At 44.3% G+C, this 15190-nt stretch overlaps 1 protein-coding gene across 1 annotated transcript in view; it reads right to left on the bottom strand.

Annotated features, from left to right (window-relative positions):
- The window catches only part of LOC111258931 (glutamate receptor ionotropic, kainate 2), a 296132-nt gene that overhangs the window by 48787 nt on the left and 232155 nt on the right, over positions 1-15190 (bottom strand). The window contains exon 4 of the mRNA XM_022830528.2: positions 1800-1853. Within this exon, the coding sequence (XP_022686263.1) occupies positions 1800-1853 (54 nt within the window). The remainder of the gene's footprint in view (positions 1-1799; positions 1854-15190) is intronic.

Below are 15190 nucleotides of genomic sequence, written 5' to 3'. Positions count from 1 at the left end.
CTTCATCCCCTTCACTCACTCCAGTTATTCGCAGCGAGCTGGCTTGCTAATTCCTGCCAGTTTGCGACGATGTTAACTCAAATGAACAAGGCTATTCACACACGTTTGTAACAACAACAACAACAACGAAGATGACCGAGACGTCGACAGCGGCGCAAGCGCGTATGGGCAACATGGTAGCAAAACGGTGGCTCTTTCTTGCTACCACCGCAGTACCAGAGTCGTTTTAGTATCATAAGAGTGGAGATCTTGGAAATCGCCAGCAACAGCGGCAATCACAACACTACGAATTGCGCTAGTGGCAACAACAACGCCGACTGCTACTACAGACGACGATGAACACGTATCCAGAGGGAGGAATGAAGAGTGAAGCAGAATGAGGGAGGGTTAAATAAGCGTGGACGGAAATGCCTTGACGTCGGCGATTGGCGTCTGTTCCACCGTAAGTGGTGCTGTAGGAAATATTTGTACAAAATGCAATGTACACATATAGCGCCCTAGTAGGCGGACAGGAAAAGGCGCGTAAAAAAGGCGATGCAAAGCCTGCGACCCACGCAAGCCGGACAGCGCGACATCGCCTCCCTTGTTCCTGCCAGACTAGATATTTCCTCCACGTTTTGACAAACAAAACAGAACTAGCTGAACTTCCATTGTGTAGTATCCTGTACGTAAAGGCGTGTCTACCACGAGAACCGTTGTTCGAAATTGTAGGGAGTCAAGCTAGCTGTCCATTTCTGGACACTCACTTAAATGGTTCAAGAGATGGACTCAGGAACGGCAGGACAGCGTTATCACGATCATCATCACCACCGCCACCATGGTTATCAAACAAAGCGGCAATAAGAAGTCACTATCTGCAAATGGTTAAATGGACGGGACACATTTAAGCGGCCTAATCGTTATTGGCGGGCGGATCATTGTTCTTATCATGACAGTTGTGTCTCATACTATTAAATATTTTGATTAATCAATTATAAATGTTCTTTAACCTTAATTAGTTTCATACTATCAAATTAATTCTATCAAAAGGAAAGCTATCTAATTAAAACACGAAGAAGAAACAATGTTTAAAATAAGATACCCATGCAACCATTGGAATTTTTGCAGTTGGTTCTTATCAGCCGCTCTTATGTCATTGTCTACAAACGTAATCGCCTCGTAAATACGTCCACCCAATTAATACATGTTTACAGTGCTGGCTTTGTTGTAACAAGTACGGGCATCTTGGCAAGTGGATATATTTGCTATGATCCTTTTCATCGCTTGAAGCAAATGCTGCTTTGATACAGTAGATCTTTAGCAGGCCCTATGACCGACCCTACGCTCCGTCAGTCGAAGGCATCGCGTATACATTGTAGTTGCCTATTTGGTAGGCCATATAATCATTCTGTTTGGGAGATCAAAGTGTGTCGAAAAGAACATGTTCCCTAGCAGTAAGAAGTGACGGGATTTCTTTTGCTACACTCGAGTCTTTGCCTAAGGTTTGGCTTATGTAAGGCAGCCGTCTACCCCACCCTGCGGCAAATCCCTGGGGGCAAAGTGGACTACGCCCTAGGCGAGGCATGGTGATCCGAGTGGCCTTTAGCATAGAAATGCACGCTCGGTCTGTGAGCTGGCTTCTTTCTCATTATAGGGGCGCGTAGCCGAAAGCTGTAGTCACTATCTCTTCTATCTAACAGCAGAAGCTCGAGCAGCACTCTCAACGTTTGTGTGCCAGCGGCATAACTAAAGGAGTCTGACATACGTAATTAGGGAAACCGTTCTCTGAAAGAGAGGGCAAAGCGCGAATGGCTACTTACCAAGGATGATATTAAATAGCTATGAGATTCCGTAAGCATTCCGACTTGCTGAGCCTGTAACAAAATGAAAACAAAAATAGCGTTAATATAAGTTAACGAATAGCTATAAAGTTGTTATCCGTCGTTAGTTTGGCATAGGGATATCTATGTGTATAATAGAAACAAGTGCTATTCTATGGAATCTTACATAACGAAAGACGTACGAGGAATGGTTAGAGCTAGACGTAAATGTCAATATCGTTTGTTTTTGGTTACATAGGACACTATGTTAGGTATCAATATATGGAAATTGTGAAGAATATGTCCTTCAACATTGTCACATGGTTGGGCTGGTTTCGAGTGCTTCTTATTCGCCCCTCAATATTTACGCATCTATTCATCATCTATAATGTATACTACGAGTTCAGTTTCGGCGTAGTTTTAAGCATTAGCTGAATGCTCGCTAATTTCTACTACATGTATCCAATAAATTCTGCTTGTATTGCCAATTTTGTTGTACATTTCATCCAGCTTGTTCCATTTAATCTTCTGCTACTAAATGAGATAGTCAAAGGTTTGTTGAACACTTGTACTTGAAACGCAAAACAGGCCAATAACAAAGCGTCATCACAATAAGGCCTCCTGGCCACTTCATGTTGCCAAAAGTTTGACACAAAAGGGTAGCAGAATGACCCGTTTAAACGAAATAGGTGAGGCATTCTACTTTGTATGCGCCTGCTGAGCCTAAAAGAATCATCGGCTAGTTGAATGAAAGCTACACCAGGCGGCCGATGCTGTGTGGTTGCCGTACAAACTTTCGATTGGTGCCAAGGTGTACCAGCACCACTGCTATGAGTTGCGAGGTAATGGCTCTCACAGTAAGTGTGAGAGCGAAGAAGTGCTCTAGCGGATAAGTTTATGCAAGGTCAACTAATTGGTATGTCCTCGAGGGGGCAATAGGGAACAGTGGCGAGGAAGACGATCGAGTGTCCGCTAGACTCGTCGTTAGGGTACGAGTGGCCTTGGAGACCCTCTTAGGCAAATCTATTTACTTGGCTGTTGCAAACGAATCTGGCGGACCTTTAAATTTAATAACTTTTGAACTACGCACCGCTAAAAGATTAAATATGGCTGATGGATACTCTAGTTTTTTTTAGAAACATTTGACTGAAAACTGGTAAAATCTGCTTCAAAAGAATTAGTTCTGAAGGAAAAAAAAACCCTCTAGTCTCGAAAATTAAAGCTCAGTGGTTAAGTGTTTGTTGTAAAATTGAAGTTTAAATACTAAAAATGCGAGAAACTAAGTGAAAAATGGGTCATCGTGAATCGACTACAAGCCTGTTGGAAATGCGCGTGGTGTATTCTACGCGCAATTTTCGAAATTTTAATTAACGAAAAGGCCTCCCGGAGCAGAAGGTCGCTACTGTCGAGGCCTGGTTCAACCTTTACCGCGAGTCTGAGAAAACCACACGGAAGAATAGCGTCCTCTTAAAAAGAAATCGAGTTTGGGAGCACTGTCGAATAGGTTGAGACTTGCAATAGACATCAGAAGCGTCTGCTACTACGAGATACTCGCCACAAATGAAACAATGAATGCAGTCCGCCATGTTCGAGTTCCTCAAAAGACTCGTGAGCCGTTGCTATGGCAATCAAAAGCACGCAACCTGGTTACTTGGCGACAATGCTAGACCTTATCGCCATGCATTAATTACTTCCTGGATTGAGCAAAAGGATATCCAACGTTGGCTTTGACTCGCTTATTTTCCCGATTTAGATCCGTGTGAATACGGGGCTTCCTATGCCCCGGCAACTATAAAGGCAACGAGCGAGCAAACCCACTGTTTCGAGAAGCTATAGGTAGAGAAATTATATATGGGAGTGTGAATATGTGTATGATCGGGCAGAAATCACGAAGGTGCCAACACAAATGTGTACAAAATAAAAAAAGAATAGGTACAACGCGTACAAAAAAATAATCTTTTTTGGTTATTCAGTTTTAGAGTTCGCCGAACTCACTTACAACGGCTTGATATGTACCATCTCTACATAGGTACACACTAGACAGGTGAACTGTAGGTACTGATAAAAGTTTGCCTGTGAATAGATGAAAGGGTGAGCGTTACTTTTCTTCTGGATACTGCTGCTACGATCGCGAATGAAAGATATTACATACGACCCGTGGACGCGTGTACGCGAGCAACATACATATAAATGCTTTTTGAAGTAACCAACCGGCTAAGTTACTGTCATTTACGCCGTGAACTTACCACTTCTTCTTGTTCATAGCGGAATTTCCATGTGTTCCCGCCCAACATTTCTCCTTACGTCTTATTTGTCACCCTTTTTACCATTTGCTCCCAGCAAATTGTAGATGTGCACCTTTGATCGATATCTGTAGGAACTACCACTCGTGGCTCCAGGGATTTCAGTGCGCAATCGTCCAGGGCTAGCTAGATTCTTACCAAGCTGATTTTGTAGATCGTTCCCGGTCTGCAACGTTATTTTTGTTATTTTTTGTCTCTTAGAACAACAAAGCTTTGAGATGTAGCTGGAAGTCGTAAAGGACAGGCAGTGCAGGTAAGGAACAGCGTTGCCGGACAGCTGGCATTGCTTGCTTTCCAGTTATGCTTGCTCCAAACGAATGCCGAACGGCAAAAGGCGCTGGCTTTCATCACCAATTTATATGATGCCATAGCCTAGGCTGTCTTCGGCCTTCGTTCGTCGGGCAAGCCGGTATATATATGTACTAGTTCAAAACAACGAGTAGGAATAGGAGAAGCAATGGGTGCAGTATTTATAGTACTGCGGCAGTAACCTATCTGGCACTGTGCAGCGCAAAACGGTCTTAATCCGCTTAGCAATTGCCCCGTTGCTGTTCGACTAGCTGCTGTGGCTCGTTTACATGGACGCAGGCTTTTCGAGTCTCCCAGTCACCTCAGCTCCAGTAGGAGTCGACCATGCAGGTAACAACACGAAGATGGGCAGTCGACAGGAAACAGAGGCCACGGGAGAGCATCTCGTTCACTGTCGAGTGGCCGAGTAAGCGAATGAGTGTGCAAACGAGTGCACTCGACCTGCTCGTTCGTTTGCCCTCGTTCCTTTCGGCGTTCGCCTAGTCAGCTTACATCGATCTTTCGTTTATGAGACCTGAGCGCGGCCAAAGCGGACTGGGTTTGGAAAGCAGCGTACGAAGCGAGGGCACCTGTTCGCGTTAGCATCTATGACGCCGCGGCTATGACGGCAACGAAACGATCCGACGGCGTCGACGCTGGCATAGCCAACGTTGCTGTTATGAGCGTCAACGATAAAATAGATAGCAGCGTGAAAAAAAAACAATGACGATCGCAAGTTCGAGCGCCCAACGGCGGTGAAAGTCACCTCATTTGTGGCAGCCACGGCGGTTAATGGATTTTGATCCGCCCTCAGCTGGTGCTCTCTTAGAGCTCTTTTTCTCAGTTGGTGCTAGAGCTTTCTCATTTATTGCTACGGCGAATACTATGTCCTAACTGGTCTGCGTAACGTTGCCGATGGTTTAGGGCTGGTACCATCAGATTCACGCGGTGGTAAGGACTACTAGCAGGAGCTACGTATTAGTCTTTAGGCCAGCGATACCCTTCTGCCACAAAGCCTATAGAGGAATTGCCGACTCACAACAGTCGAGCAACTGGCGTGAATAGTGGACAAGCTAGCAGAAAGCCTCTCAATGCCACCTTGCGTACGTGTATACTGCTGTATTGAAAACGTTAGCGGGCTATTAACGAACGGGAATGTTGACAGAAGGGAGCGGGGCAGGCGTTCATTCAGCGAGTGCCTGCGGTTTGGTCAGCTCCTGATATCGAGCCCTCATAACCAGCATAAAAGCTGTAACACCACGAGCAGTTTCGGCCTATTGAATAACAACGTACATTGATGCTTACATTAATGGTGGTCGCTACGAGCCGCCGGGTTCGTTCGCGTCGAAAGATGCGCATGTTTAGGATTATATATGGTGATAGATTGCTAGGTAAAAGGCGACCAGAGCGGTGAAGGACAAGCTGAATAAGTCTATGGCAAAAGATTAGCTTAGCGAACAGACAGCGATGATCGTATCCAAGCATTGTGAGGAAACAAGGCCAGCCCCAACGCTTGTTTCTTCTGTGTCTATACAACAAATTTGAATACCAAGTATAGCTATAAATATTTATGAAATTACCAGTTATTAGCAGTAACAGAAGTAGTAGCAGTAGCAGCTTAGTTCTATGGTGCTATGGTTAAATTTCACTAACTGGGTAACTATACGTGAAGCATGCAGGTTTAAGTAATAGAATATTAATCTCTGCGGTTCGAATATTAATCTTGCTGATAACACACTGCTTTTAAGAGTTAGATAAGTTTGCCTACAAAAAGAACTACTTCGATATCAGCTGCAAGTTCTCGGTGTATGTATCTCTCATTATTGATTCACATTTGCTTTCCACGAACCACATGTTTCTGCAGCTTATGTATACTCTATAATTGAGTAGGTTCTGGTTTCTTTACAACTTTTGCATGTTATGCGTTCCTCAGTCGTTTGAAGCATAAAGAGAGCCTTTTTATGGATTTTTCTCTTTGTAGAAGATATGACAACCACTGAATTTTATTAGACAGCTTTCTCCATATCTTGTTATTCGAAGCTCCGTAGAAGCAACGGTATTCTCTTTCGACTAATTGAGGTCTTTTTCCAGGCTTTTTTTTATGGGATCTTCTGTAGGGGGGCTTGAAAAGCATTAGAGTTCATTTATTAAATGCGTGTCCTCGTCCCAGACTATAACCGCGGACGCTCAATAGTCGCATGGCTGCTGGTCGGCAGGGGCTTCTCCACAAAGCTAACAAATATTGCCTCTCATTGAAACTAAAGGGCATGAAAGATAGCTGGAAATGTTTCAAGGACGTTTTCCCAAGTTATTTCAGTCGAAGCTGTCAGTAAAGGCCAAAAGGGCGGTATAGACAGTCAGTAGTGTTTCCCAACTTGACTCCATACTTTTTAAGCGCATGACTGAAACCCGACATAGAAGTTTTGGAAATTTCACAAACACCCGTAACTGTGTAATAGATCGGCCGATATTGTTTAGGCGGTCATAATTTTTCTCAAAAAAATGTAAATAATATACCAGTAAATAATATAGCTGAAGCCCTGCGCATAATTCTTTTGTGTTCCTATTTATAAATTACCATAAATTGAATGTAATATTCACAAAATTATTGTACCACATAAATCTAAACAGAAAAGAATCAAAAACTCAGTTATATGGTTTAGACGTATAATGTAACGACACATGTAATTTGTGCTGGTTCTAATGTGTATAGATAACACAAGACTATGGGGCTAGGGCATCTCCTCAAAACAGAAATAGTTATCAGCGATTTGTAATCGCCGTAACGATAATAATAATAACGCGTATCAATTTTGCACAACATTGTGTACTGTCAATTCCACAAGTTGTGGTTCCTGTCTCTTTCACAAGTGGATTATCAATAGATGGCTAGCTTTCGAATACGATAATTCCTGGTTTTCAAGAATGTCCATATGTGCGTGCGCGAGCCCGTTTGCATGTCGTCTGACAAAGAGAAAGGACATTCCTTACCCAGAAACAGCTCTTTGCTTTCCCCCATTTGCGCAAGCAGTGCGACCCTTGCAGCGGAAGCAGCAGCTGCCACATAAATGGTCAATTGGTCCTACCATTCATGGCGGTTCGGTGAGTTTGGTGGCTTGGCGGTCATTTGGCGAAGGCATCCAGTTGATCCCCATGCTTCTGTAACTGCGTACTCCTGAGAAAATACAGCAGTTGCCTGCAACATCAGGCGGTATGCTCGCTTCGCTGGGTTGGTTTAGACTAGTGGGCCATGGAGCTGGCCTTCGCTGCCGTGATTTTCCGCGATCGTCACCGGTTCCTTAGCAGGCAACGTGTCCGTTATTTTAGTTCATCTCGTCGTTTCCGCAGCCATCTTACCCTTGTGCCTTTTTTCTACCGTGCTTTGGCCTTCATCGCTTTTCTGCGTATCTTCACCACCCCGCGAGTTGGATAGATTCTCAACGATGGCAGTGGTGGCAGTGATGGTAGAATTCTGTGCATGTGAGTTCCTCCTTTCACCCCATTTGTCCTTCTGAAGGGTATGTTCCTTCGTTCTCGGGAGTGCCCTCCAGCAGTCGACCCGCTGATCGGCCTCATTCGCCATGGCTATCGATCTATCCAACAGTGTCTAGCCTCCATGTCGTTTTCACTCTAGCTTGCTGGCCGAACTGGCACCACCATTCCTATAACCTCTAGATATGTAGAAACACAGATAGGCCCAGACGACTCACATGCGTACATCAAGCGATCCCCATACATAGTTGAAGCATGGCCATAGGACCATCCATTGGGCGACAGTATTCTGCTTGAGAAGCGGCCTGTCGCCCTCCTGCTTCTGTTAGCGCTGCTCCCGTTGCTTTCGGCTTTCTCCGTCTTCTTCCCAGTTCTCCACCATGTCGCATTGACCACTGTTTCCGCTTCTTTCCTCGCTCGTTCGGTCGCTCTCGCTTCGTCGTTTCCGTCCTCTCTATTTCTTTCATGTTGTCTACCGTAAGTTGCCGCTATTACACTAGCAGCGAACCTCTTTTAGTCGTTTTCGACATCGTTTCCCTATCTTCAACGACGTCTGTGGGACGAAGAAACCGAGGCATCAACAGTAACTGCCTGCCCTGCCTGCTGAATTGATGGCCGAGTGCTATCACGCTCGGAACTAATGCTGACTTCAGATCTTCTTTTATTGCTGCCTTAAAACATATCGATGTATGTATGCGGTGACGCCAATACTACTAGCGTTTTCCTTCCTTTCTTTACTTAGTATCCTCTACCTGAGAGCTGTAGTAACTTATAGCTGGTCTGCCATTCCGCCATTAGTCGATTGCGTCGTAGGTCGAGGAACAGAAAAAAATAGATTGAAGGGAAAATACGGAGATGACCCTTTGAAAGCAAGAGTTATCATAGTAATCTGTCGCTCAAAGTAAACTAACGGCGAAGGAATGCGATATCGACGAGGCCACCGTGAAAATGAACATAACGATTGCCGCAACGAACAATTGTCCCAGTATGCAACTTCTATACTTCTCTCAGCGTAGTTTTTGATCTAGGCTAACTTCTATGCAGGTAGAAAGAGAAAAGTAAATGGAGCAAGAGAAAGAGAATGCACAAAAAGGAAAAGTGTCGAAGAAAGAAGAGATATATGAAAATGATTCCATTAGAGTATCCGTGCCTTTTTCTCGACCATATCCGCTTTCCGCAAAAGAGGTATGGCCGCGCCGCAGCCAGCGCAAAGAAACAGAGAAGACTCTTAAGATGAGCCCCCGACTGCGAACGAAACAGAAAGCATAGCAAAGATTTCCTGATTACTGGCAAGTGATACTCATATCCGTATGGCTACTTCCACCTCGTCTGTGCGTTCCTCAAAGCGACTTGCGGACGTGGCGTTCAAGAGTGTGCTAGCGCCAAGGTCGTTGGACGATAACGGCTTTTCGTTGTCGGTGGCGGGAATCTCTTGCGACACGTACCCGACTTGCTGCATAAGGTGACGATTTAAGTAAAGCTTTTCATAGGTGATTTGTCTGTTTTCGGGGAATGCTTATGAAATCCTGTAGGAGGCCTAGTCCTAGATTTACCTATACAAAACGATTCCTTAAACCTTTGTAACTTCTAGATCTTTAACTATACTACCCCGGGTTAAAAGGTATTCATGAAACGCCAGGTTTTTATTGCTCAAAGGTCTACCTATGGCCGAGCTTGTAGAGCTAGACTCGTCTGCCTGCTATCCCCAGTTCAAATTTCGAAGCATCCTAACGAGTACTCTGTATTTTGGAAATGCTTGGAAGCGACTGACCTTCGCTCGTGTATTGTCTTTCTTGGAAAATGAAAATATAGTAGGAAATGTTCTATATTAAGGAGGAAATCAGGTGCTCACAGGTGGTGCCAATATTGTAATATTTGAAGATCAGACTACAAGTCAATAGCGAGCGTCAAAGTGACCACGATTTTGCTGCAGACGAGACAGCATTGAAGACAACATTCATCCTGGACAGCGAACACGGGCAAGGACGTGGAGAACTCAAACCTATTTGTATTAAAGAACTACCGACTTACTTTAAAGAGCTTGAAAAAAGGTTAGACGTCTCACGCAAGTCATGTCGGTCAATTTTTAAAGATTATTTGGAAAACATCTAAGGTCACAAATGTGCTCGAGGATCTTAATTTTGAATAAATATAGATTTAGCAACAACTGTTTCAGGGGAACTTAAATGCGTCTACAGTAAAAGTTGGCTTACAAAGTACAGCGTGGCTGCACAGAAGCCCCACCTCTGAGTATGGGTTCAAGTCGAAAAAAAGCCCTGAGATCTAGGTCAAAAGCCAAACCTCTCCTCACTGTCCTTTGCGTTAAGAGTTATGCGTTATGGGCTCAAGCCAAGTGGTTCTATTGTCGCTAAGAAGTAATTACTATGAAGTACTGAGAAAATCGCGGACTACGGTTTGCCAAAGTAGGCCCGAACTTTAAAAAGATAAGTCGCAGGTTATTCATCTAGATAATGCACAGTTTCACTCCACAGTTCTCGTGCCATGTTGTTTGAAGCAAAAACTCGACATCTGTATCGTCTCAACGCTTACACTTACCAGATGCCCTCTTAATTCTTTTCTCAAAGCTCAAGAAAGATCTGAAAGAGAAGGCTTTGGGACGATAGAAATCCGAAGAAAAGAAATCTATTGGTACGATTAATGCAGATCATTGTTTTAACCACCGAAAGGTCGCTGACATACGTGCGTCAGATCTCGTAGAATTATCTTTCGATTCGCACAATTTAAATGTGGTGTGATGTCAAACTCTTGAACCTTTTTGACCTAGAAAAACAGTATCCGAACAGCGTAGACCGGCCGTAGCTCTCATTTGCTATGCTGGCTTTTCTTTTTATATCCTGTTAACTCGAATATACTTAGCGAGCAATTTACTGTTATTACCAACGCGGTTAGCAACGAATTCTTGGCTGCTTCATCCATCCCTTCGTTCCCTGTGAGTTAAATTTTTTTGCGTAGTTAACAGTTGCTGTAGCAGCCATGACTATCTGTGTGTTTCTTCGTACCTGGTAATGCAGTGTAGACCCTTAAGGATAGCGCCGATTCCATTGTTAGCCGCGTTGCTGACCTATTCTATTCTCGGTTTAAACGCCGAACCGCTGCGTAGCAGCGAAGGCACAGCCGAGGAACGAGACGGATATACGCACAAACAGACGCATACTTATACACATTATGCGACTGATTGTGAGACGCCTGCATTTCAAATACGGCGAACCCTGAATAAGAACTCTAAAAAGTGCATAGAGTTTTCGCTGGACGGAAAAGGTTTCAAGAGAGGGTGTATTAAGGAAAAATCGCTCTCGCTTTTTCAATTCCGTCTGCTCGAGCCTTGGCGTTTACTTCCACCCACCTCGGCCCTGTTCCTCTCTTCTTCTCTCTTTGAAGCATAGCATCGACTGCTGAGTTTTAAAGTGAAGTTTTGTAAATTCCACGAAGAGTTAGTCATCACTATCTTTGATTTATGATTAAAAAGAAAGCTAAGTTTAGAAATCTAGTGCGTTATAAAGAATACATTTCAGAAATCAGTATAAAAGTAATGTTACAACACTCCTCTAGCTCTTACTTGAGGTAAATGAATAATTCAAAAATATATATAGATCTGTATTACCCTTACTAGATAAATGATACCTTTGGAGAAAAGCTTTGAAGATTTTTCAGATTAAAAAATCCGGATCATTACTATACAAGTCTACAACAAGTGAAAAGAGAACTGAGAAAATGATTATTAATTTTTCTATAATCATTTCAAGATCAATGAGCAGTCACTCGATCCAAGGCGACTTTGAAGGGGCGCAGTCAGTATATATAAGTTTGTGTGGGGTAAAAGCATTACAATAGACCCCCTTTCGTTCACAGTTAAGCACTTGGATGGGGCTATTTAACCCGTTTTGTGAGTCATATGCTTTACTTTAACCCCAGTGTACGGCAGTACATGCAGCAGACTGAGTAGTTGGAGGCAATTTTTTTGTTTTATTCGGTTGACGCTGTTCGCTCCTCTTTGCTACCAGCCGCGTCCTTTAGTTGTCTTGCCTGGCCTAGTGTTACTTGCTGGCAGAACGAGGTGGAGCGGGGGTCCAGACCCAACGCCTCTTCTTCTCGGCGACAGGGGTTGTACGGACAGACGTCCTTACAAATACAGGAGATACAACATAAGTTTCGCTGAAAGCCATCGCATTTCAGCTAGAAGTGTTGCTTGCCTCTCGGTTCTCGGTAACGGTACAGTGGGCGCGTACAAGAAGGGTCCTCCCTTGGGTAGTTCGCGCGTAGAAAGACAGAAACGAGGGAGAAAAGGCAAAGAGTGCGATGTCCCGCCTCTGATTTGGACGTCCGATCTGGGAAGTACCGCTCTGCCACTGCGTATCCGGAGTAGCAGTGCTGTACTCGAGTCACCCTAACTCACTCAAGGCAGCCCAGGCCGACGCCCAAAAGCGAGGCGTCAAACTCGCTCGTTTAACTGCAATCGCCTCTGAGTAACGAAGCCACCAGCAATGACTCTCGCGACGCACAGTCACACAGTAATTTGTCTGTTACTTGCAAGTTTCAAGGTCGTTTCCAACGACAACTAACAGCGGGTTACCCGCACTTGCTGCGCCAGCAATGCCACAATTGGCCCCGCTGGCGGCAGCAACTGCCGCACAAAGGCGTCTCAGACACGTGGCATCCAGCCACAAATGCACACAGAAACCCACGCACATAAACTCAAAGATGCTGGCATGAGATAAGCGTAAACCCAGCAACCTTGCCATTCAGTAACAATGGCCATTGTGACCATTATGATTTTGTCGTTGCATTTTTGACCTCTGTAATATTCACCACGAAATAAGAGCAAACAAAAAATGGAAGTGCTCGACAACCGATCTGATACGGCGCTTGCAAAAGCTGCAAATTTGTACGATTCATGCACGATACGCTGTGCAGGTATTGTGCAGCATTAGCAGCCTAGATATGTTTATGTCGTATCATATAGTCCTCCGCCCACGGACATATGTATATAACAATATAGCATAGTGTCACAAGCGGGTTTTATCCTTGAGTATATACATTCGAAAGGTAGGTTTAATTAAATCAAATCTATTGTGCTGCTTTCTTTTACTGTTATAAAACGAGCTGGAAGCAATACTGCGAGCTGTGCCATTACATTGTCTTTATGCTGCGTCCTTTTGAATAAAAAAGAATATCTAGTTGGGTTCCGACACTGTTCTAGTGGTGCCGGGGAATTTTAGGAACAGACGGATCTAAATCCGCGCATCCCACACATGACAAAGCATCCTACTTCATCGCAGTAAGTGCGGCACGTGGAGCATTGGATCGAGAAGTTGTCTATTACGGGTCTGCAGGTGTAGCTGCCGCCGCCGCCGCCCCCGCCGCCGTCGCTATATTCTTCTGATTCATAGGTTGCCCCCATTTTTTGCGGTCGAAGCCGGAGCAGACGATAGGCTTGGCGCATCACTGTCCCGAAATCTTGTCGGCTCGCCTACTCTTTAAGCTTAATCGACCACAAAGATTTCGGACACGACAGCAGGCGAACCCCTTTGCTCCTTTAATAATCCTTGCCATTGGCTTCTCTCGAAAGCCAAGGCAGGGCTTCCAGCGCTAAATAATCTTGCTTCTGTCCCAAAGGACAGCCGCGGCACGCTGCTTTGTATTACCTTAACATCGGTCAATGAGCCTGCAGGATCGCGCAAAGGTACGAAATGGGAAATGTGAACCTAAAGTGAACGAATCGACGGCAGGCGGCTCGCGTTGAGGACACTGCTAGGCACTCCGTTGAGAACACCGTTCAATCATTGTTGGAAGCTTTTGTTGGTTGGATACATACGACAAGCCTGTTTAATTCTAGGCTGCGTTAAAATGCTTTGATAGTTCTTAAAACCTCATCTAGAGTAAGTTTGGTCCCTAACATTTGACAAGATAAGCTGTCACCTAGATCAGTTTACTTCGCCTTAAATATTCTAACAAGGTATTCGCACGAAGGGGTCTCGTCGTGCGTTGAAAGTTTATTTTAATGAAATGTCAACTCTAGTCGTTTGCATATATGCGCGTATATATGTATATGCTTATTTTTACTTGAGCAGGTTTATTTATCCACAATTATAGCACTCATAATGTACCGACATAAGTGGTGGGAAAGGCCATAGCGAAGTGGCGGACCTGTCAAAGCACGCTAAAGTACTTATTATCTAGAATGTAGAAAGGATAACATCAATATATTAGATTTCAGCACATACTACTTAACAAACCTTTCATCTCATATACATATTTACCTTTAACTTACTGAGACAAAGTGTATCTATTATCTGTCAGCTCGTTTGTAGGCTGCACGAATGTCTATGAAGGGTGTCTCTACCGGCGTGTGTACTACTGCTTTGACGCCAGAAAAAGAGTTTGAAATAGTATGTCGTAATTAAAGCTCAGAGTTGCAGATTTCAGTGATTCTGTTGAAGCATAATGTTTGGGCTGCTCGAAAGTTTCCATGGCACTAGACGTGCTAAGGGATGGAGCTAATTTTATTTATGAGTGAGCGAGAAGAAAAGATCTAATAGAAACAGGTTGCAGAAAGTCGATGAAGCTTAGTGCCGACGCTAACACCTTTCAATTTCGATTTCAAAGACGCCTTCAAACGTTCTCATAACCTGTATTTTCTTTTTTATCAGGCTTACTGATTCGATAGCACAATAGCGGCAATCGCTGCCTTAACATTATATTTCGCAGTAAGCACAGGATCTGAAGGGATACAATCTCAGCATTCGACAGGTGACCACATCTGCAGGTGGCAATCTTTTTCACCCCCTTCCCAGCTCGCTACATTCGCGTCTTGTAGAGTTTGCTACCTTCATATCCGTCTTTCTATGGATAATACATATGTACACTGTCACCCTTCGGTCCTTAAATATTCCTGCCTGCCTTTCTATACCTCCCTTTTTATTTGTCGGTTTGAAAAGGTAAGGATCTTAGCGTCATAGGATCACAGCGTAAAGGCCAGATGCAATGTGCGTCTAAACGGGTGCCGCGCCTCACGTTTCCCGGCTGTCGTCCCCGTGTTCCGTTCCACTAACCAGCAACTATTGTCCCACAAACAAAACTGCTGCTGTCACTACTACTGATACGTCTTCCATTACACGTAGCACTTCTATTAAATCACTGAATTGTTGCGGCGACGAAATAAGCTACAACAAGCGCCCTAAGCGCGGCTTTCATACTCGTGCATTTTCGCTTTCTCGTCTATCTCTTATCAGAAGAGCGTACCGGCGTCTAGTGGGAGCAGTGCCCGCAGCCCACTGACGTAAATTCCGT

Source organism: Varroa jacobsoni, unplaced genomic scaffold (assembly GCF_002532875.2).
Source record: "Varroa jacobsoni isolate VJ856 unplaced genomic scaffold, vjacob_1.0 scaffold_26, whole genome shotgun sequence".
In the NCBI taxonomy this organism is placed as follows: Eukaryota; Metazoa; Arthropoda; class Arachnida; order Mesostigmata; family Varroidae; genus Varroa; species Varroa jacobsoni.
Note: the sequence above shows the minus strand (reverse complement) of the source record. Positions and strands in the feature narration are given on the sequence as shown.